The sequence below is a fragment of the Danio rerio genome, chromosome 9 (assembly GCF_052040795.2).
Source record: "Danio rerio strain M-AB ecotype USA chromosome 9, GRCz13ab, whole genome shotgun sequence".
In the NCBI taxonomy this organism is placed as follows: Eukaryota; Metazoa; Chordata; class Actinopteri; order Cypriniformes; family Danionidae; genus Danio; species Danio rerio.
In genome coordinates this window covers 19,075,685-19,098,789 of record NC_141029.1, presented here as the reverse complement: position 1 = coordinate 19,098,789, position 23,105 = coordinate 19,075,685, and the positions used below count along the sequence as shown (strand labels likewise).

At 35.1% G+C, this 23,105-nt stretch overlaps 1 protein-coding gene across 50 annotated transcripts in view; it reads left to right on the top strand.

The window, feature by feature from the left end:
* Nucleotides 1-23,105, top strand: part of mycbp2 (MYC binding protein 2) — a 232,201-nt gene that overhangs the window by 84,187 nt on the left and 124,909 nt on the right. For 23 of the 50 annotated variants that reach the window (XM_087266141.1, XM_087266130.1, XM_087266136.1 and 20 more), the window contains exons 14-24: nt 3,641-3,799; nt 5,420-5,624; nt 6,637-6,782; nt 9,019-9,129; nt 10,552-10,656; nt 15,471-15,590; nt 15,729-15,810; nt 20,303-20,420; nt 20,531-20,735; nt 20,843-20,996; nt 22,319-22,491. In XM_087266141.1, the coding sequence (XP_087122267.1) occupies nt 3,641-3,799; nt 5,420-5,624; nt 6,637-6,782; nt 9,019-9,129; nt 10,552-10,656; nt 15,471-15,590; nt 15,729-15,810; nt 20,303-20,420; nt 20,531-20,735; nt 20,843-20,996; nt 22,319-22,491 (1,578 nt within the window). 50 annotated transcript variants of the gene reach the window in all.

The following is a 23,105-nucleotide window of genomic DNA, read 5'->3' as shown; positions in this document are numbered from 1 at the left end:
GGTACCGGTCACCTTTATCAGGCTTGCATTTCCACTGCTAAAACGGTACCAGTGGTGTGGTGTTTGACAAAAAGATTTAGATGACGTCATTCTCGCTTGAGGAAATGTCAAAGTAAAGCAGTACGGGATGTTCACATATCAGATGAGAAGCACTTTGCACAAAATAGATGCTTTATACGCGAACACTTGTGCATAAATGTTCATTATTAATCTCAACAAAACCTGGTTTGATTATAACTGGAGATCAATCATAGTTCAGTATAGCCTATTGTAACGTCTGCAATTATATAAAATAAATAAATAAATAAATGCAACATAAATGAACGCATACAGACCCTTAGGGCTCTATTTTGACGGTCCATGCGCAGAGCGCAAAACGCAGGGCGCAAATGCTTTCAGGGCATGTCAGAATGCATTTTTGCTTATTTACGGAAGGGAAAATCCGCTTTGCGCTGTGGCGCATGGTCTAAAAGGGTTGAGTTTATTTTCTTAATGAGTTATAGGTGTGTTTTGAAAATAAACCAATTAGAGTCTCATCTCCCATTCCCTTTAAGAGCCAGCAGCGTCGCGCCATAAGCACATTCGCTATTTACAGGACGCAAAGTAAGTCTAAGTGGAAAAACTGAGCATTTCACTAGCAAACAGTTAACAGTTTTTTTTTTTTTTAACAGAAAACTGTTAAACAGAGCATCTACTGCGTGAGAATGAGAGATATTGGATCACTTTCACTTTCGCTCTTGGATAGGGAAACCTTTACTTACAGATATCAATTAGTCTATAAATAATTAATTGCGTTTAAGTGCAAATATTAGTTTCAAAACTATTTCTAAATTAAGTTCTAATTTCCAGCAAATGAATAAATGAACAATAATAACGAAGTGTGTTCAAAAACCTGAGTTATATCCTAAAACACATGCTGTGCCCCTTACGGTCTAAAACCTGACAGGTGGACAAATCTTAGCTTGTTTTTAATAAAACAAATATAAATATGGATATAATAAATAATACTGCTAATAATAATAACATTATACAAAAGCAAATTGTTATGAATTAACTGAAAAAGCCTCCCGAGATGAAGAAGACATAAAAGCAGTGATTTTTCATATTTATGTAGGCTAGAAAATAATATGTTTTGTAATATTTTAATCCTTTATATTTATATCCTATATCTATTCTTATTATATCCTAAATATATCCTTAATATTTAATTTTTTTCATATGTAAAGATATTTGCCTATTGCTCTCTTGTGCGTATTAAGCAGTTTGTAAGTGTGGCGCAACTCTGCGCCGGAGTTTAGACCGGGTTTGTTTTGGTCTAATGAAAAATCTATTTTAGTTTCTCAAAATAGCAACGCGCCAGCAGTGCGCCTCAGAACGCCTTCCTTTATAGACCAGAACGCCTATGGGCGCACATCTGAGCGCAAACGCATTTGCTATTTAAACAGCGTAGCGCAATGCCTCAAAACGACTCTTGCGCCAAGCTGAAACTACCAAACAAGTATTGCGTCGCGCCTTGCGCCCCATTGCGCCGGGTGTATGATAGGGCCCTTAGAGTCTCCGCTGTGTTATCAATTACAGAAAAACTACACACAACATATATTTAGTCCTTAATTGGGTTCAAAAACAACATCAACATGTAGCCCAGTCAGTGCAAACCTCTCATCTGTGTCTGTAATCTTCAGCAGCACATGTAACATATTGTTAGAAAGTAATTCCATCATTCTGAGTTCATAATAGTCCAAAAGGCGATGATAATAGTTAAACATGGCAGTTTGTTCACGTTTTAGGTTGCTGAATCATTTGCTCCTTTGTTTTTTCGGCTTCTTTTTTTATTTTTAGTGCTTCACTCTCGTGTTTGTCCATTTCTGAAAGGATCTGATGTCAGGAACACTTCAATAATCACGTGTAAGAAGTTCGTTATTTCAATTATAGACGCGCGGCAAGCTCTCTAGACAAAATAAAACCACTCGCACTTTTAGACTGGCTCATAAAACAACAACAGGACACAGCAGATTTTGCTCTTCTTGGCTTTTTGGCTGTTTATAAAGTTGCCAACAAGGTTTGTTTGAGCTCGGGACGACCATGGCTTATTATTATATGTATATAATATAACAGTGTAATGTCTCGGCTGTGTTTTTAAAAATGGCGGTTCCTTTGTTTTCATTCTCCTGGCTTGTGGCATTCGCTGGTGACATATCTGTGGAAACCAATAGCGTTCAAGTGCGCATCCTGCTTTGTCTTTTGGTACCATTTTGTCGTGCTTGGTACACTTTGCAAAGGGTACCCCAACCATCACAGTTATTTACGTCTACACCTACCCCAACCCTAAACCCAATCATCACCGTTATTAACGTATACACCTACCCCAACCATCACAGTTGTTAACGTCTACACCTACCCCAACCCTAAACCCAATCATCACAGTTATTAACGTATACACCTACCCCAACCATCACAGTTATTAACGTCTACACCTACCCCAACCATCACAGTTATTAACGTCTACACCTACCCCAACCCTAAACCCAATCATCACAGTTATTAACGTACAGCAGTGAGTTGCCAAGGCTTTCATACTTGACACGCTCACAAATATATTTTTAATTGCAACCACAGGGGGTGACGCTGACTAGGCTAACTGTCATGACAAAATGAATGAAGAAGTCAGCGAGTTGCATGATGGAGTTGCTAAATTAATGAATATAATAATATATCAAATTAATTTGTTGAGGATAAATTTGAAGAAAACTTCTGAAAACATTTGATGAAAATGTTTTCTATCTTGCCAACAACATCTCGTTGTGACATCTCAAATGGTTCAATGGGATCTCAATAACTGCAAGTTATGGCTCTAACTTACAACAAGTTGCACCAAGATTTATTTTGATTGGATATTTACCAAAATACATCCCTCAATCACATTCTTGTTAAAAACTTATTACTTTATTGTAGTTGTCATCATCATCACTTAATTTTTATTTAGTTTTTGTCTAGTTTTCGTCTGTAAAAACTTAATGTCTTTGTGGGTTTTAGCTAATACAAATACTTAAAACAGCACTATCAGTGTAGTAGTGCAAGGACATGCTGTACTTCCTAACAATATGTCCACAAGGAGCAAAAATAAATAACAAATGTAAGTGGGCTCAAAACCGAGTCCTGCGGGACACTGGTGGTAGCCTAAAATGCCAAATCTATTCATTATAATCTTGGTTAACATGAGAGTGCATGATTCCTCTCTTTATAGAGACATTTTGGCATTTGAAAAATAGAAAGTGATGTTAAAAGATGCACTATTATTTTTTCTTGTCGTAGGATCTACATTTTCCATTACAGATCAGTACAGGCATTAAAAAAGTCTTGATGTTGCAGATCATCATTTGGGTTTGATAAGGGAATTTTGGGTTCTTTTGATTTTATTTAAACATTTTATAATATCTTTGTGAGTTTTAGCTGATAAAAATACTCAACGCTGCATTGTTTTATTCACAAAACACATATCTCTGAAGGTTCTGTCTTTGGTCTTGATCAAAATAACTAAGTGAACCAAACTACTAGTGATTTTTTTTATTACACAAAATGAATAAAGATGACAAGTAATGTTAGTTGCTTTATTGTGTATTTTTTTCTGTTGTCTTTACAGGCCAGGTATCAGATTTGAAGGGACACTTTGTAACTCAGGTAGCCATGGGAAAAGCTCACACCTGTGTCCTGACCAAGAGCGGGGAGGTTTGGACATTTGGAGTGAACAACAAAGGCCAGTGTGGTCGAGACACTGGAGCTATGAGCCAGGCAGGGAAAGGTGAGAATGGCTTCCTACTTTTCACACCAGCCATGAAAATATACACTGGCAAAGACCCTGAATATTCCCAGGCTCTTTAAACAGATGATTTATCAGAAAAGTCTACCTTCTGACACTTTTCAAAATGATCAACGAGAAGTCAAGTTATTATTTGTTGCACTTACAAATCGATGACAAAACTTTTGTCAGGTAGCTTAAATGTAGAAAACAGATTAGATGTTTAATAGGAGTTTAGTAGGAATAGGAAACGCATTTAAAATGTTGTAAATGTGTTATAACTGTGCTATATATAGTTCAAAGTTATTTATTTTTTACCTTGGCAGCCAAGGCTGATCAGATTATGTAATAAACATTCATAATTATTTTGAATCTGTTTGTGTTACAGACTTGTTTTAGTAAGTTGAACAGATTGTTTATTTTTGTTTAAGTTGTACATATTTTATAGCACTTTGCAGAAATAGCATGTGGTTACTTATGCTTAAATTGTATAAAAAAAACATGCTTATTTTTAAAGCAAGTCTATAGGCCTTTTTCTCTTTACAAATAATGTTACTACAAGTCCTTAAGTATTTTAAAAATCCTCAATTTTAGACATTGAAAAGTATTTGCTGAAATATTACATTCTAGGCTCTTTTAAATATTTGTTAATGGGCCTCAACTGTTTTGTGTCCATGTAACGGTAACTCTAATACTCATTTTTCTCATAGGACTGTCTTCAATTTTGTATTAAATAACATTTTATAAATAACATTTGTTTTATTATTGTTAGTATTATAGTTCTTATTTTTTCCAAGATAAACCTGTATAAACCCAGTATTATTATTATTATGCTCTGTTAATATTTAGAAACTAAACATGATAGCATAAAGTGCAGAAAAATAAAAGCTGATTTCATTTATTTATTTTAAATAATGTAATTATTGTAAATACATTTACAGCATAGTAGGGCTGCACAATCCACAATAGTCATATTGCAGGATCTGCAATGTTGAATAGAGATTGTTGTTGACCAGCTGCAGATCAGAACATGAGATTTAATTTCATTTTCATGAGTCATTGAAGATGTTTACCCTAAATTATGAAGCAAAAGTTTATCATTTGTATGCGTTTTAAGGCCTGTGACTGTATAAACATATTGAGAGAGTTTAAGGTAGGTTCATTCAGGTCGTAAGGAATTGTATCGTAAAATCAATTGTAGAATTATTTCTTCAATGAAGACTATGCAAGCTATTTTACATTGGATTATTAATTTTTTTCTGAATTCTTTACAAATAGCGCTTTTTAAACCATATATTAAACCAAATATATACCTATATATATATATATATATATATATATATATATATATATATATATATATATATATATATATATATATATATATATCGCAAAAAAACAAAACATCACAATGTCAGATTTTTACAAAATCATGCAGCCCTACAGCATGCTATTATTAGCATATATACTGTATATAACCATAACTAATATTCTGTTAGTTATGGTTATTTACAGTGTACATCTCCTTCAGTCTTCCTGTCATGCTGTAATTTTCCAGTCTGTGTTCTCAGCTGAGTTTAAACACGTGTTTGTGATTATCGTATTTTCCCCCCCCTGCTTTAGCGTTTGGAGTGGAGAACATGGCCACCGCTATGGACGAGGACCTGGAGGACGAGCTGGACGAGAAGGAGGAAAAGTCTATGATGTGTCAGCCTGGCATGCACAAGTGGAAGCTGGACCAGTGTATGGTGTGCACTGTGTGTGGAGACTGCACTGGATATGGGGCCAGCTGTGTGAGCAGTGGCCGACCTGACAGAGTGCCAGGAGGGTGAGAGAAGGCAAACACACACTAACAGCTCCACAACAAGATCCCAATAATCTAAATATTCACAACATCTTAAATGAGAAATTGAGTCAATTTTTTAGTTGACTGCGCTAAATGGATTACAAAAGACATGACTAAAAAGAGTAATATTAATACAATAGTTCACCTAAAAATGACATTTCTGTTATCATTTACTCACCACCCACTTGATTCATACCAGTTTGAGTTTCGTTCTACTGTTCAACACAAAAATATTCTGGATAGGTATTCTGAAAAATACTGGAAACTGGTAGCTTTTGACTTTCATAGTTTTTTTTTACATTATGGATGTCATTAGCTATGTTTTCATCCAAAGATGTGAATAAAATATATGCACAAAACTGGAATATCGCATAAAAGACGTGTGAATAAAGCAACAATTTAGTCCAACGAGTCAAAGAGAACAAAATCGTCACTTCCTGATTATCTGGCGTCAAATATCAACAGTAAAAACGGAATTTGCTGCGGTAGGAGAAGCTGCGTGAATCTTTTCTTCATTTAATAAATGACTTGCGCCTCAGAAGGCAATCCTGATACACAGTAAACGCACGGTGGCGTTTGAAGGCGTGAGACGCAGAGCACAGATGCTCCTGATTCTGGAGGTCATTAATAATATAACAACACTAATACTAAATGGTTAGGGCATATTACAAAGACCAAAACAACATTTCAGATGCTTTACAACGTGCTCAGCTTGATGGTTTGTCCATTCACACATTTTTTAATGCGCATACTGGAATTTGTTTTTTTAAAAGTGTTTCCATTATAGTTTATGCTCATCTTTTCTTATCTTGGGAATTATTTAAAAAAGAAAAAAAGTTCAAAGGGGGTTTAATAATTTAATAATTTCAACTGTCTATATTTATTTATTTTTCAAGTAATTGTATGCACAATTTCAGTTCCACGGTTCAAATTTCACTTCCACAATTGCAGTAATAATAGCCATCATTTATTCATCTTTGTGTGTCCTCTGCAGGATCTGTGGCTGTGGCTCTGGCGAGTCGGGCTGTTCGTCATGTGGCTGCTGTAAGGCTTGTGCCAGAGAGCTGGATGGTCAGGAAGCCAGACAGAGAGGAATCTTTGATGCTGTGAAGGAAATGATACCGCTGGACCTGCTGTTAGGTACATCCAGAGGTGTCATCCAATCACGTTCACTCCAGCTTCATAGCCGTCAGATCACTTCTCTAACCTGTCCGAGGGCCCGCTCATGTCATATGTTGAACCATACTGTCTACATTCATCAAATCTTTTCAGATTAGGGAAGGGCAGAATGATAATGCAGCAATTATATATTAAACAAACAGCTGGGTTTTTTTTTGTTTACCCGCTAACTTCATAATGGTAATAGACAACTATTTTTAATAATAATTGGCAGATGAAAGCAGATTACAGTCAATTTATGCTAGACAGTGTTGGGAAAGCTACCTGAAAAATGTAGTGAGCTAAGTTATTAGCTTCTCTACTTAAAATGCATCTTAACTACACTGAAAGCTAATCTCTGGGAAATGTAGCTAGCTAAGCTAAAAGCTATTTGGCAAAAGTAGCTTAGCTACATCTAAGCAATTTTTGCGATTTTCATTTTTAAATTGATGCAACTTAAATCCAAGTCAATCATATCTAAGTGATCAATAAAACTGTCAATGAGACATAAGAGGAAAAATTGTTCGGTTCACTTATTTATTGCAAATAATATGCGGCACTAAACAGAAACTAATTATAGTATACTGTTTAACAGCAAAAACAGAAAAACTTGTAAAACCAGGTGTTACACATTTAAAATACTATAAAAATTTATAGTAAAGAGAAATATTTAGGAATAAGCATTATATTGTGTATATATTTACAACTTTTCATTAATAAATTACACTACATAATGTAGCATCATTAGTAACTATCAAAAACCATATATTACCATATACTTTAGCCTTTACTGCAATAAACCACACACACACACACACACACACTCATCACATCTATATATTACATATGTAATATGCCAATAGACAACACGATGCTGATCCTCCGCCCCCATCGCAAACCCGCTCGCGAAAAATGCACTTAGGCCTCATTTACACTAATACATCTTAGTGTTAAAATAGCATTTTAGAACGAAAATGATCCTGCAGGCAGATAGCAGTACACGTCGGACAGTTTATCAAAAATGTACCACTGGATCGCGTCTCACTATAGTTGTTAAAGTTCCGGGAGTCTCTATGCATGTGCGGGACACATAATGTCCGAAAATGAGTGATAATCTCCCGGAAACCGTGAGTCTCCCTCCCTCAAATAAGTCGCACACCCTTCTCACCCCCGGATCGCTCCTAGCTCTTCAGACAAGTAGCGCGCACACTATCAAACTCCCCCCATCAAACATCGTATGATGCCAAATTGGTCGACATCGCCCAACCCTAATATATATAGAGACCATTTTCACAGTCTGTGGTGACGTGACATTTTTAAGTTCACCGTAAACCCAACAGTCAACTTTATCAAATGAAATGAGTGTAGTTACTCAAAATTGACTGAAAGTTAATTCTACTCATTTAAAAGGAGTTTTAAACTCAGTGTTGAAGGTAATGAGTTAATTAAATATCTCATTGCTTTTATTTAAATGGAGTAAGTTCACAACACTCATAGATTAGTTTTTGAACTTAAATGGCTTGTTGCAATCAGTTTCCTCAAACGTTTTGAGTTTCGTTATCTTTTTGGGTTTTACAGTCCAGCTAACATTGTAAAACCTTTATTTACTTATTTATTTTTAATTTGGAATAATGTCCATATTGCGAAATATTATCTTGCCTAGAAAGTTAAGATTAGAAAACTAGTAAATGCTGTGTTTCAAATATAACTTCTAACCGCAAATCTGACCAGTGTATTTGATATTTCCTCTTTTTGTTTCTTTTTTTTTGTTATTTTTGTAATATTTAATCAAGCGGGATCTTTTATAGAGCTGTGCTTGCTCCTTTAAGAATTCTGGAAATGTATAAATACAAATTAGGTTGGTTTTTGATCACAAAAAAAGTATTCATAAAAATCACGTTGGTCCATATCTTATTTCAACAATCCGCTATGGTGGAAGACGTCATTCTGCCCAGTCCTAATGGACATCATCGATCACTGGCTGCTTTGGCAGTGTTGTGTCTGTATAATTTCCAAGTGATGCAGTGTTTGTGTGTGTGTGTGTGTGTTTTTGTGTGCGTGTGTGCGTACGTGTGTGTTTTTTTTTTTGGGATCACCTCTCTGCTCTTGTTCTCTCACTGTCTTGCATTGCATCTCATGCTCATCATTCACCTGCCTGTGTTGTTTCTCATTTGTCTCCTCCATTGGCGCGGACTGTGCTGGACCTCTGTTATTTTAGCTGTGCCTGTCCCTCCTCCCCCAGGCGTCAATATAGAGGAGCACATCCAGATTCGACAGGAGGAGAAGAGACAGCGCATCAACCGCCGCCACCGGCTGGAGGAGGGCCGAGGTGAGACGACTACATGACCAGACCCCAAAATAATCCAAGACACCCTTTAGAATAATAGTGTGTTGCTGCATTGTAATGATTTTTTTACAATTTAAATAGCATTACTCAAAATCAGAAATGGGTGATTATTTTGAAACTATATAACTACCAGTTTAATGTCATGTTTTATTCAGGGTTTTTTGATTAATATTTTTTAAATATAAGTTTTATAGTGTATTTTACTTTATTATGCTAATATTTTATTTATATTATTATTTATATAAGATAACATTCACTGTCACTTTTGACCATTTTAATGGATTCATGCCGAAAGCAATAGTTCACCCAAAACTACAAATTCTGTAATCATTTACTTCTTTCACTTGTCGCTAACCTTTTTTTTTTTTAATTTTTTGAATACAAAAGAAGACATTTGAAAACCTGTCGCTGAATACCTGTGACCTTCATAGTATGTTTGTTTCCCTACTATGGAAGTCAATATTTTACAAAAGTAAAACTTATGCTGGGTTTAAACTAAACCAGGAGCACAATGTAACTAGCTCTAGTTTACTCGCAGGATGTTTTTTTTCCCCTTAAATGAATTGAACTTCCCTTAAGTAAATTTCCTAGCGTTATGCTTTATTTGTGCCACAAAGCGACAATTCACCTCTATTTGTGTGTTTGAGTTGTATTTGTGTTTTGAGTCATAAGGTTGGATGAGACACTCGTGCGAGTTGCACCAATAGACAATATAAAAAGAGGTCACACCATATCTGTATCTATTTAGCTGCTGTGATGCGATTGCAGCAAACGCTCATGCCCCCATACATCATTTACCTCCTCATGTGTTAGTAGCTACTGTATGTGTAACCCGTTTGCACACGTGCGTCTTCCTCTGCATGTAATTTCATAAACAAGCACTTGCGATCAGTTCATGAGATCGGCCAGATTAGCAAGTACTGATTGAGTCATGAAATGTAATTATCGGCCGATGCCGATCGATCGGAGCATCCCTAGTTTTTACCCAGTTTTTGTTGTTTTATGTTAAGTACATAGTATGTATACAAGTTGGCCACCTATTTTTTGTAGTGTAATATGACATAATAGTAGACTTGAAATGCTGCCTGGTTACCCCTCACCCAGAAACATCTAATCACAATCCATTCTTCAGCACACTTCATCATACATTCACAAATATTTCATACAAGTTTCTTTTGAGTTCAAAGATTGAGTGTTATCGCTTCAGTTACAGCCCAAAGCAGATCACCACTGTTACTTTCTACCTTACACATGCTTGTTTCTTCTGGGAGTGGGTTGCTTGTGAATGTTCCCTTTTTTGCTTCTTTTTTTCATGATGTTTTCATGTGTTATATGCCATGTTTTATTTTCCATTTGTGAGATGCTTTGCCCCATGCATGTGAAAGTTTCTCTCTCCCCCCATAGGCCCCCTTGTTTTCCCTGGTCCCCTTTTTATGAACCAGCGTGAGCAGGTGCTAGCCAGACTAAGACCTCTTCAGGCTGTTAAGCTAATGCGGGAGAAACTAAAAGGTACTGCGGTCTTCACTACAGGCTCCACCTGGAGCCCCATAATGCCCTTCTCTCTGCCTTTTTCTTCAAACAAACTCTTCTAGCTTTCTCTAGACACAATATTCTGTCTTATTCTGTCTCTCTGGTCAAAAAAACAAATATCACTCTTTATTTTACTGCTACTCATTTACAATTGTGAGTTGGCCTCATGCTGTAAACTGTGCTACTGCTGTCAGGTGAAAAGTATCAGTGTTACGATATTTGATTAAATCACATGCCTTATTTAGAGGGGGATTAGATTAGTGTCATGTGGTGTTAATTGTTAGTGGGGAAACAGTGGCCAAAATTGGTATTCCTGCTTAAAATAGCACCGGCATTTCATCTTTTTTAAGATATCATTTTTAGTCAAGCATAGTTTTCACTAGGGCTTAAAATAGATCCTAGTGCATTGCCGATATAAATAGAATAGCATGCTTTGAAGTTATTTTAAGGAAGATTGCTATAATAGCCAGTCTAAATCGTCATAATATCATAATCTGTGATATTATTTGGCCAATCCAGAATATAATTCTGTGTCAGAACTCGTTATCATTAAAGAGGTCATAAACTGCCTTTTTTTTGGCAATGTTGTCTGAAATCTTCTTATAATGTTATCAATATTTATGTATTAATAATAATGGTAATTTAGGAGTGAAGTGTCACTGTTTATTGATGGATTCTGCCACCAAACAAGCAAGCTGTAAGAACGGAAAGCAATAATGTCCTTATTACATGTGCCATTGCTGTTGGAATTGGCATAAAATTGTGCCTTGTTTGTAAATGACTTCATTAACCATGCAGTAATGATTATCTTAACCATGCAGTCTTAAAAGTGCAGTAGGTGATCTGCCAAAATGCTAATGCCTTAGCATAAGTGAAGTTTATTTATAAACAAATTTGGAGAGGATCACGTACTTATGATTGCTTGCAGCCGGCCCCGCATTATTCAATTTATGATTCAGCAATCAGACGATTCCTAAGCCACTATAAATACACCAAGTTCTATATGACAGCCATCTTCATTTTGAAGAATCCCCCCTTCCACCCCTACTCCTCCTCCTTTCCTAGATGGGTGGCACGGTGGCCCAGTGGTTAGCAGTGTTGCCTCACAGCAAGAACGTCACTGGTTCTAGTCCTTACCAAGCCAGGCAATGTTTCTGTGCTGAGTTTACACGTTCTCCCCTTGCTCATGGGTTTCCCCGGTTTCTTCCCACCGTCAAAAAACATGCAACTTAAACTAATTGACTAATTCAAATTTGCACCTTAGACAAGCTCCTACTAAATAGTTATCTCTTAAGAGCAGTCACTATCTGTTTATTAGCTACTTCAGCAGGGGAGTTCTCAAGATGTACCTGAGCTCAAACTCCTCTCTCGTCTTGCAAACGGGAGGGAGCCCCGCGCTTGAGGACTTTATGAGCTCAGGGCTCTCTCCCAGGCCAGCATGCCAAACAAGCTTTATAATTAATCATCAGCTAAGTGTGAACTCTTGAATAGCTTTGAAAACACAATCCCTCCCCAGCCGTCCAAAGCATTGCCTTTTAAAAATCATGAACGCTCACCTTAAAGATGACCGTAGACAACCCACTAGATCATGTCATTTGCTAGTTTAAAAAATTACAATACATTTATAATACTACAATTCCCAATGAAATTTCATGCATGCAAAGATCGCTGGTCTCACTCTCTCATGCGCTTTTTCCTAAAGCGACTACTGTATGTTTAGTGGTTGGCCAGTGATGTGCAGGAATTACACTCATTATTAAGCCAGACTTGCATGCTATTTCAGATAGAATATTTAAAGTAACATGGTAAACAAATGGGGAGCGCATCACAGGTTGTCATTGTTCAAAAAGCAATCAATGTGAATATAAAACCAACTTCAGCTCAGTAAAGCAGGCTAAACGGAAGAGGGTTATTTACTTGTTTTTTTAGTTAAACTAAATAACAATCAAACTGAAAATAGTCTCATCAAGCTTTCACTGGAAGATTTCAGTGGCTGAACAACACTTCTGTGCTTATAACCCATTCATAAAAACAACACAATCTACATAAGCTAACATTTCCTGTCTAACAGAAATACTTCAGCCATGGTGTCATCCTTTCTTCAGTGTGCAAAAGTAACTCCAATATTGATTCAGCAATTGTTTTTACTGCTGTCACACTCTTGTGTGCATGGGAACGTGCGTGCAAGTGCAAACGGGAGGTCTGTCTGCATGAATGGGGTGTGCAGATGTTCAAAGATACATTTGTTGACAAGCAGGTTTGGGCTACTTATTAGAATACTGGGAATTGTCTGCGGCTCGACAAATTTGATGAACATTTTTTAGTCTTATGCCTTACCAAGGATATTAAATGCATATAAATACATTTAGGTCATTATTATTGATATAGGAATGTGAAGAGACTTTCAACCAGCACAACAAAAAATGTTTCTGAAAACAATCACCTACTGCATTTGTATTAAAAATAAAGGTATGAATAAGGAAATGAAAGAATGGAAGGAAAGGAAGGAACAATATCTTTAAAGTTTTGGTTTGTTGTGATGGACCTGTGGTATGTTGAAGTAGGCAGAGGTTTTTTTGCCCACACTTTAACTAAGTGACAGATTTCACAACCTGTCATTTTGGAATTTTGTCAGCTTCGTTTTAATCTGTCATCTGTTAATTTTAGTAGCGTAATATCTATACATTGCACTGCAGTTGTCTTATTTTGGCCATTAAACATCTGCAAGCAACTATTGTGTGATTATTACATAATATGTAAGTGTGGCTTAGGGGCTCTGCCTTCTTTTAATTAGAAATCTTCTCCAGTTCATGTAATCTGTTTATTCTGCGAAGTTAGATGAGCAAAAAACACCAAAGAAATCTCTCTGGAAAATTCAGTTTATTCCTTTATTATATTTAAGACATTTTTGACACTTTTAATTTATTTTATTTGTCCTCTGAATCAAATTTCAGAAAATTTTCTCACAACAATTTTCTGATACTTTAGCTGATGGTACAGCTGATTTTACAAAACACAACCATTTTATTAACAGTAAAATGTTATTCGAAAGGCATAATTTTACCAACGTTGCCATGACAGCAGCAGCACTGTTACTAGCAAGCAGCAGGAACTAGTATACTGTGTAGCAAAGTCCTGTTGGTGCATTATTTAAGTAGATTTTATCTTTATAGTGAGCATTTGCAGTTCATGCATTCACAGTTGTTATCGTCATATCGACTAACTAAACTCCTTTGGTTTCGTCTTTGTAAATGTATTTAATATTTACTGTAATATTAAATACCCTTTAAAAGTAAATCTATTTGCTTAGCGCTGCCAGTTTTACGACAGGTGTTTGACCTGTACGGCACCTCAGAGTCTGTAATCCTAATGCCTTTGGTCAGATCAAGCCGGTCCTCCTCCAGTCATCCTCAATGTTACTCCTGAGAGTTCCCGGCAAAAACAAAGAGTTGATGTGACAGAAGCATGGTGAAAATATTACATTTGTCCCAAGCAGACAGTTAAAAGTAATAATTCAACACATTTGTGCTTAATAATGGGTTTTATTTCTATATTAGTGATTGCGTTCATGAAAGAATCATTCTTTTTAACCTGATCTTCTAAGTAATTGTATGTTTATTTCATAACAGAAAGTCGTAATAAAATTTAAATAAGTGAATCATGCTTCAGTTGGGTTGCAAAACGTTATTGTGAGAAACTTGTCAGATCATTGTTTTAACTGACTGAAATTCCAAACATAGGAAGATTGTCACAAATGATCTGGTGTTCGTTAAAGATCCGAACTTTACATCACTACTGTTTATCTAATCCCAGAAGCAGTCTTGCACACATATTTTACTTAAGGCTGCTATCTTGTGGGCTGTTGTATTGTATTGAGGATGGGTAGGTGGTAGTAATAGATGGTAGTGTTTCTGTGTCAAAAAAATGTAGCCTATCTTTGGTTGAGTTTTTATTGTGCAATATTTATTCTGATGATTTTGAATCTTGCACCTAACCAATATCCTAATTTACAAAAAACAACAATCAAAACACTAAAACTAACACTGAAACGAATACAAACTAAACTAAAACTTAGCAATTTCAAAATATAAAAACTAGCAAATCTATCTCTAAAAACTTTATTTAAATTAAAGCTAACTGAGTTTGAAAATAAAAAGTCAAAACCAAATAAAACTAAAACTAATGTAAGATCCAAAACTATTATAACCTTGTCATGCATAGACAAATATACAGGTACAAATGCGGAATATCCATATTGAGCTACTTTGTCAGCACACAAGCTAGTCCCTTTAATTCAAGCTAGTTCTGTTTTTTCTCTTTCACCATTTTAACTAGTAAAAAAAAATGGTACAAGTTTCAGTATATTTTTGTGCACAGACATCAGTGGAACACAGAGCTGCACTTATTTGTACACAGCGTGACAGCACATTTACTAATCTGCACTATTTTAATTAGCGTGGAGTGAAAGAAGCCCACCTTTCCTGTGTTTTCTTATTGAGTTTGTGCCACCGATCGATGGCAGATCTCTCTTATTAACCCCTGAGAAGGACTATTTAAAGATGTGTACTATCACAACTTCCCGTTCGGTTTATCTCCCCGTCTTTCTTCCTTTCCATGCATGGCAATCTTGCTTTTCCTCCTCTGCTTTTCCTCTGAGGCACCAGATCATTTCTCTTCCCAGGTTCATGTTAAGGGCCCCCGGCTTCACTCGCTGGTTTAAGACATCAATCTCGTCTCTCTGTCCTTCTTTGCCCTTTACCGTCCCTCCGCTCAGTTTCTGCTCTGTGTTACAGATGGCAGCAGTGAACGCGGGGACAAAGATGCCAGTAAGATCACTACATATCCTCCTGGGGCCGTTCGTTTCGACTGTGAGCTGCGAGCTGTGCAGGTCAGCTGTGGTTTCCACCACTCCGGTGAGTGAAAATCTCCTCTGTCCTTGATAATCTGATAGAGGCCGTTGTTCATGTTTCTCGTCATTACTGTGGATCAATATTTGATGTTTTTCCATTTTTTTGATATGGTAAATGTAAATAAATTTGTTTTTCTTCCAGTTGTTTTAATGGAGAATGGCGATGTTTACACTTTCGGTTATGGACAACATGGACAACTTGGACATGGAGATGTTAATTCTAGGTAATGAGGGTTTAAAGGGAAAATTTGCAGTGATTGTGTCTTTCAGGGTTGTAAATATTACAGTCAAAGCAAATATATCTTAAAACTATTTTTTGAAATTGTATTTTATTTCACAACAAGGAACAGTGTACACTAATCAACATTCCCCAAAAACGTAAATGTAACCAAACTAGCCCAAAGACGTTTTTTTTTTTATTTTTATTGGTGGTCTTGTTGCCAGATGTTAAAGGCCTATACTAATACAGATACAAATTCAAACTATAAACAAAACTCAAAAAAATGAACAAAAAAAAAAACAACAACAATAGAGAAAAACACAGTGTTCACAATGTTTATTATTAAGAAGCCATTTCTTAAAATTTTACTTAAACTGTGCTGAAATTACTTAAAATGGGTTTCATCTCAGAGACATGTTCACATTGCACACAAAACACCCCAGATACTTATCTTCACGCCCCATGGTATTGCACTTCAATTAAAACATTTAGGAAAAGGTTACTGACTCACTCTCCAACTTTATGGAATGTCACATCACACTGTCTCCCTCCCTCTGCTGATTAGGTGAAATATCCACAATAGATATTAACAATTCAAATGGTCAGTTACTACTGGTGGCTCTAACTATTGTCAAAAAAACTATTCTCATGAAATAAAAATCAAGAAATACTATTCACATCTCATCCTGGAAAAACTTTACTGACAGAATACATCTCCATTGAAGATCCTCTTTGCCTGAAGCCATTCCCTAACAACACGTTCATCAGTACACAAACGAGGGGAGGGGAGGAGAGGGGGTCAAGTAGAGGTAGAAACTGCGGTTGCGTCCAAAACCGCCTACTACTCAGTAGGTACTGCATTTGAATTTAAACGTACTATTCGGCCGTTAGAAAAGTACAATCTATACAGTATGAATGTGAAAAGTCACTCCCGTTCATGAATTCTCTCGCGGGGTATCATAGGATTGCGCAGCATGCTTGGAATGCGCACTTCAGAATCTCGCCGGAAGTAGTAAGTCATCCGGGTACTTCTCGCATACTGGTTTTCGAATTCTATAAATTCAGACATACTACTCGGCTCGCATACTGATTTTAGTGACTGTATTGTATGGAAGTATGTGGTTTCGGACGCAGTCCGTGTCTAATGTCAAATAAAAATAAAAATGAATAAATTAAAAAAGAAAATTTTTTTTTAATTTATTAGTATTTTCCCACAATGTAATTAGGTCTTAACGTACTGCTTTATTTTCCCTCTTGTTCTATTCATTCCATTTTTCTGTCTCTCTCAAATTGATTTTATTATTATTATTATTATTATTATTATTAGTATTATTATTATTATTACTCCTTCTTGGCTTTCCCTCTACCTCAGTTCCTTGAGATATCTTCAAAGGTACAGATTGTATTAGAGATAGTGGTGCATGTGAAGTGGGGTTTTCCCCCCGGCTGATCCAACATCAGATTAAATAATAACAATTATTTGGAAAAAAAAAAAAGATACATAAATGAATTAAAATGTACGCATTATCTAACAGATTGTGGTATCATATTTCACTGATGCGATACTCAAAAAACAAAAAAAAAAACAAACAAAAAAAACAAGCTTGACCAAAAGACTTTTTTCGAAGTGTGACAATGCAATCAGCTCTGGTTGAACCTTTAGTTTCTCAGTTTTCTATACATTTAAATTGAATAAAGTCAGCCAGAAGGGCAGGAGATCCTTGCTTTAATCCATGCTTTATCTTGTAAACCAGTGGTCCTCAACCACCAGTTCATGGATCAATTGGTACCAGGCAGCACAAGAAATCGTTAACTATTTCAGTTTTATTTATTATCTGAACAATCTTTTATTTTAAAAAGTCTTTTATTTTAAAAAATGTCTCTATTCTCTGTTACATCTCGGTCACTTGAGCGCTCAAATTTAACCCACAAGTAGCAAAATTAGTAAGAAACAGACATCTTTGAAAAGTTTCTTTGCTGTAGGGAAAAGGCCCAGTGAACGAACCACGAAATGCCAAGGAATAGATCCGCAACTCATTTGTCAACAAGTCAGGTGAATGCATCATGGCTGTGCAAGAAGATCAACTGCTGTAGATCAAAAATGAAAGAGGCCTTTTAGGGGCTGTTCGCATATTGCGTCTTTTCTAGAGTTTGCACATGTTCTTTGTTTTCAATGGAGGTGCGTGGCTTGCGTGCACAAGACACACAGTTCAATGAATCCTGTGAGCGCACCGTGAGTTACGTGACAAGAATTGACCGATAAGCTTCAGCTTGTATGGAATATACACATTTTGGTAAGACTAATTATCCCAGATAAACTTACAACACCCAAACTGCATTGCTTTGTAATTTTCTTTATAAATAAATCTTGTTTCAGAGTGACAGCAATGTTTTGTCAACTTGTCATCCTCTGAGAAAACGGTTAATGGTAGCCTAGCAACCTACGAAACAATTGTCAAGCTCTGACTGGTCCAAAGTGATAAAAAGGTTGAGGACCACTGTTGTCAACTAAACAATAATTCATTCATTCATTCATTCATTCATTCATTCATTCATTCATTCATTCATTCATTCATTTTCTTTTCGGCTTAGTCCCTTTATTAGTCTGTAGTTGCCACAGCGAACTGAACCACCAACTTATCCAGCATGTGTTTTACGCAGCAGATACCCTTCCATCTCTGGGAAACACCCATACACTCTCATTTACACTCATATAATACTGACAATTTTAGCTTATCCAATTCACCTGTACCGCATGTCATTGGACTGTGGGGGAAACCGGAGCACCCGGAGAAAACCCACGCAAACGTGGGGAGAACATGCAAACTCCACACAGAAATGCCAACTGACCAGCCAAGGCTCAAACCAGCGACCTTCTTGCTGTTAGGCGAACTCTCTACCTACTGCACCACTGCGTCGCCCCTCACAACCATTTAATACTTTTTTAATTACCTTTTAACATCCATTTTTAATTATTTTCTAAATAACTCAATTTGCAATTAAATTTGCAATGTCTTAAGGTTAAACAATCAGTGGATTATTCAAAATTTGACATTTGCATCAGCTTTGGAACGCCAGTCTGATGATGTCAGTTTGATGGCTTTGGGGAGATTTGCTTAGCCACGCCCCTTGAATTGTTAATTTGCTGTAAGTAAAATACGACAGGTGGAGAGCAAAAATAAACCCTGGCCCCTACTTAGGTTTTTAATTTCAACTGGAAATACATCATCATAGTAAAATAAGTCTTCAGCAACTCCAGGTTCATCTGGAATTAATGTTTTTTTTTTTTTTATTTGAGTTTAAATGGATAATATTTAAATAATTTTTATTTAATAAAATGAATATGTTTAATTAGTTCATTTAATTATGAACACTAATTTAGTAAAATTATAACCATGCATTATTTTCATTCACCTATAGTAGTTTATTTAAATATTGCATTTTAATTCAAATATTTATTTGAATATCTGTGTTATTTTTATTCAAATGAATATAAGTATTTTATTGTAACTAATCATTTTTGTAAAGTTTGTTAGATAATTATTGGTTTTGTTAGATTTTTATTTTATTAGATAATATTTGATAGATAAATATTTAATAAATAGTATATGATATTTAAATTATTTTGATTTAGAATTACTGTAGAAATCAGAATTATTAAATCCCCTTTGATTTAGTTTTTTCTTTTAATAATTTCCTAAATGATGTTTAACAGAGCAAGGACATTTTCACAGTATGTCTGATATTTTTTTCCTGGAGAAAGTCTTATTTGTTGTATTTCAGCTAGAATAATAGTAGTTTTTAATTTTTTAAAAACCATTTTAAGGTCAAAATCATTAGCCCTTTCAAGCTGTATTATTTATATTTGTTTGATTGTATATACTATAACAACAAACCATAATTAAATAATAACTTGCCTAATTACCCAAACCTGCCTAGGTAAACGAATTAACCTAGTTAAGACTTTAAATGTCACTAAGTGTCTTGAAAAATATCTAGTCAAATATTATTTACTGTCATCATGACAACGATAAAATAAATCAGTTATTAGAAATGAGTTATTAAAACTATTATGTTTAGAAATATCTTCAAACTATTTTTCTCTCCGCTAAACAGAAATTGGGGAAAAAACTAAAAGTAGTGCTAATAAATCAGGGGGCTAATAATTCTGATTATGACTGTTTGTATTTTTTAACTTCATTCATTTAATTATAACTACTTTAGTAAAATTGTAATCATTCATAATTTTTATTCAGGTATAGTAGTTTATTACTTAAATATTAAATTACTGATTAAAATATTATTTTTTTATCAAATGAATGTATTTTATTGTAACTAATCATTTATTTAAAATAAATTAATAGTCTTTTAAATGTAATGTTTATCTTTTATTTTTTTATTAAATTAATTTATTTAAAATTAATATTTTTGTAAAAATACTTTAATGTAATAAAAAAGAAAATCCTGAAAATTTTAATAACTATCCATATCAACAGGGGCTCCCCCACTTTGGTGCAAGCTTTGCCTGGCCCCAGTACTCAGGTGACAGCAGGCAGTAACCACACTGCAGTGCTTCTCATGGATGGACAGGTCTTCACCTTCGGGAGCTTCTCAGTAAGTTAGCAGTCTTCCTCCATCACCAGTCATCAAGTTTAAAATTTTCCATCAGTTTAAAATGGCTAGAATTTAAGTTGAATTGGAACCTGAAGAATATCTTTCAACAGAAAGGACAATTAGGGCGGCCCATCCTAGACATGCCCTACTGGAATGCCAAGCCCTCTCCAATGCCCAACATTGGTGCCAAATACGGTCGAAAGGCAACGTGGATTGGAGCCAGCGGCGATCAGACCTTCCTTCGAATCGACGAAGCGCTGATCAACTCTCACGTTCTGGCCACCTCTGAGATTTTTGCCAACAAACACATCATTGGTACATGCATTTGCGTGACTGACTTGTTTTGAATTGAATGGCAGATATGTTGTGGTGTGTCTTATGATTAAGCTTTTATCTGTTGACTCCCATTCTGGTCTCTCTAGGTTTGGTTCCAACGTCTATATCTGAACCTCCTCCTTTTAAATGCCTGCTGATCAACAAACTGGATGGGAGCTGCCGCACATTCAATGACTCCGAGCAGGAGGATCTCCAGGGGTTTGGCCTCTGCTTGGACCCTGTCTATGATGTCATTTGGAGGTGAGGCCAATGGCTGTCTGGAGTTAAAATGCAGTGATCTTGTTTCCTGAAGGGAAATAAAGTTATACACAAGGGGTTTCAGTCTGACATTTTAGTATTGAAATTTTTTTACCTATATACTGGTTTTACACAACTTTTACAGTTTTTAAGTTGATCTTAATAAAATGTTTTATTATATTAGTATTTATTTGTTTTAAAAATATTTATTTATTCATTTCTTGATTGATTTAATTATTATATATTAGAACATTTGCTTATTCATTTTTAATATTCTTTTTAATCTAGTTATTAGAATTGATATTTTATTTATTTAATCATTATGAATTAAATTTATTCACTTTTTATGTTCACTTTATATATTTTGTTTAACTTATTTGGTTACTATTCAATCACAAGCTCTATTATTTTAACAGTTAAACTAATTGGTTTCTCATATTTTTTATTGTGTTCATAATTAACAAATTAAATAGTCATTAAAATAATAATGAAATATTATTTAACTAAAACAATATAAAATAATTTTTAATGGTATTTAAAACCTTTTCTATTATAAACGTTTAAAACAAACTATACAATCAGTCTATTTAATCGAACAAAAAAGATCAGTACAAAAATGTATATGTTAGAGAGAAAATATTTTAAAAAGATAAAAAATAAACACGGCAAGGCAAGTTTATTTATATAGCACATTTCATACATAGTTGCAATTCAAAATACTTTACATAAACAGGAATAAAAGAGACAAGTGTATAAGAAAATAAAAGCAAATAATAACAGTGATTAAAAAGAGATTAAAATGTGTTACAAACAGGTTATAAAATAATGAAAAAGAAAAGAAAGACATAATAGTGCGATCTGTCAGACAACGCACAGTGCTCATTCAGCAAAGGCACAGCTTACTGACCGCTTTGACATGACTATTGAAACTCAGATCTGACTCTAGAATAACACCAAGATTCTTGACCTTATTTTTTTGTTGTTTGACTCAAACAAAAAACAGGAAACAGAAAAAACCAAGAAAGAAAAAAAATCTAAATTAATTGAAAGTTTGCAGTTTATAGAATATTTGCACTACTCATTTGAATTTAAATTTATTATCCTTCTATTCCTAAAGGTTTTTTAATGCACCAACATAACATTATGTATATATTTACTGAAAAAAAATACTACTTCAAAAAAAATATATATATATTTATATATATATATATATATATATATATATATATATATATGTGTGTGTATATGTGTGTATGTGTGTGTGTGTGTTTTTTTTTTAAATACATTTTAATAATATAATTTTTTGCCTTCTCACTTCACTTCAGGTTTCTCCCTGTCACGCGGGAGATGTGCTGCTATAACGCTGTGATAGCAGATGCTCGTGTGCCCACTGCCTCCGACATCCAGGCCCTCTGCAGCATCCTGAGCCCTGAACTGGCTCTGCCCTCAGGATCCCATGCCAGCACCACCCGCTCCCATGGAGCTCTGCACATCCTGGGTACGACAACATCACACGCTGTACTCTACATCACTGCTCTGTTTAATGTCCGGTTCACAGCACTCTCCTGTCAAACAGGATCTCAAAACCCGTCAAGATTGACTCCGAATCATAAAACACTTGCTGTTTCTCTTTGTTCGGATGCACAGACAGGAAATGGAGATGTTTGACTGGCGTTGTACAGCCAGTGTGACAGCCTTTGTGCTTTCTGTCTGGCAAATCAAATTGTCCTTGGTCCTTTGAGAATAAAAGATTATTTTACTGTAAAAACCCACACTGAACTTTGAGAAAAAGAACTTCATAAAACTGATCAGTCCTTTTGGCTACTTACATTAAAATTTAGCCATTCCTATCTGCTAATTAGTCACTGTAAAATAAGGAGTTTAGAAATCAATATATAATCAAATAAATGCTTTTAATCTAAATACTAAACAGATTAATAAATGAGAAGAGAAGAAAAAATGAGAAAAAAAGGGTCAATTGTGTCAAAGTCATGGAGAGCTGGTGCTATGCTCTTATGATAGTGAATTAGCAATTGTCTTGGCATGTTTTTATTTATATTAAAAATATATATATATTGTGTTTTGTGAATGAGACATCTCATCTGTGTAATG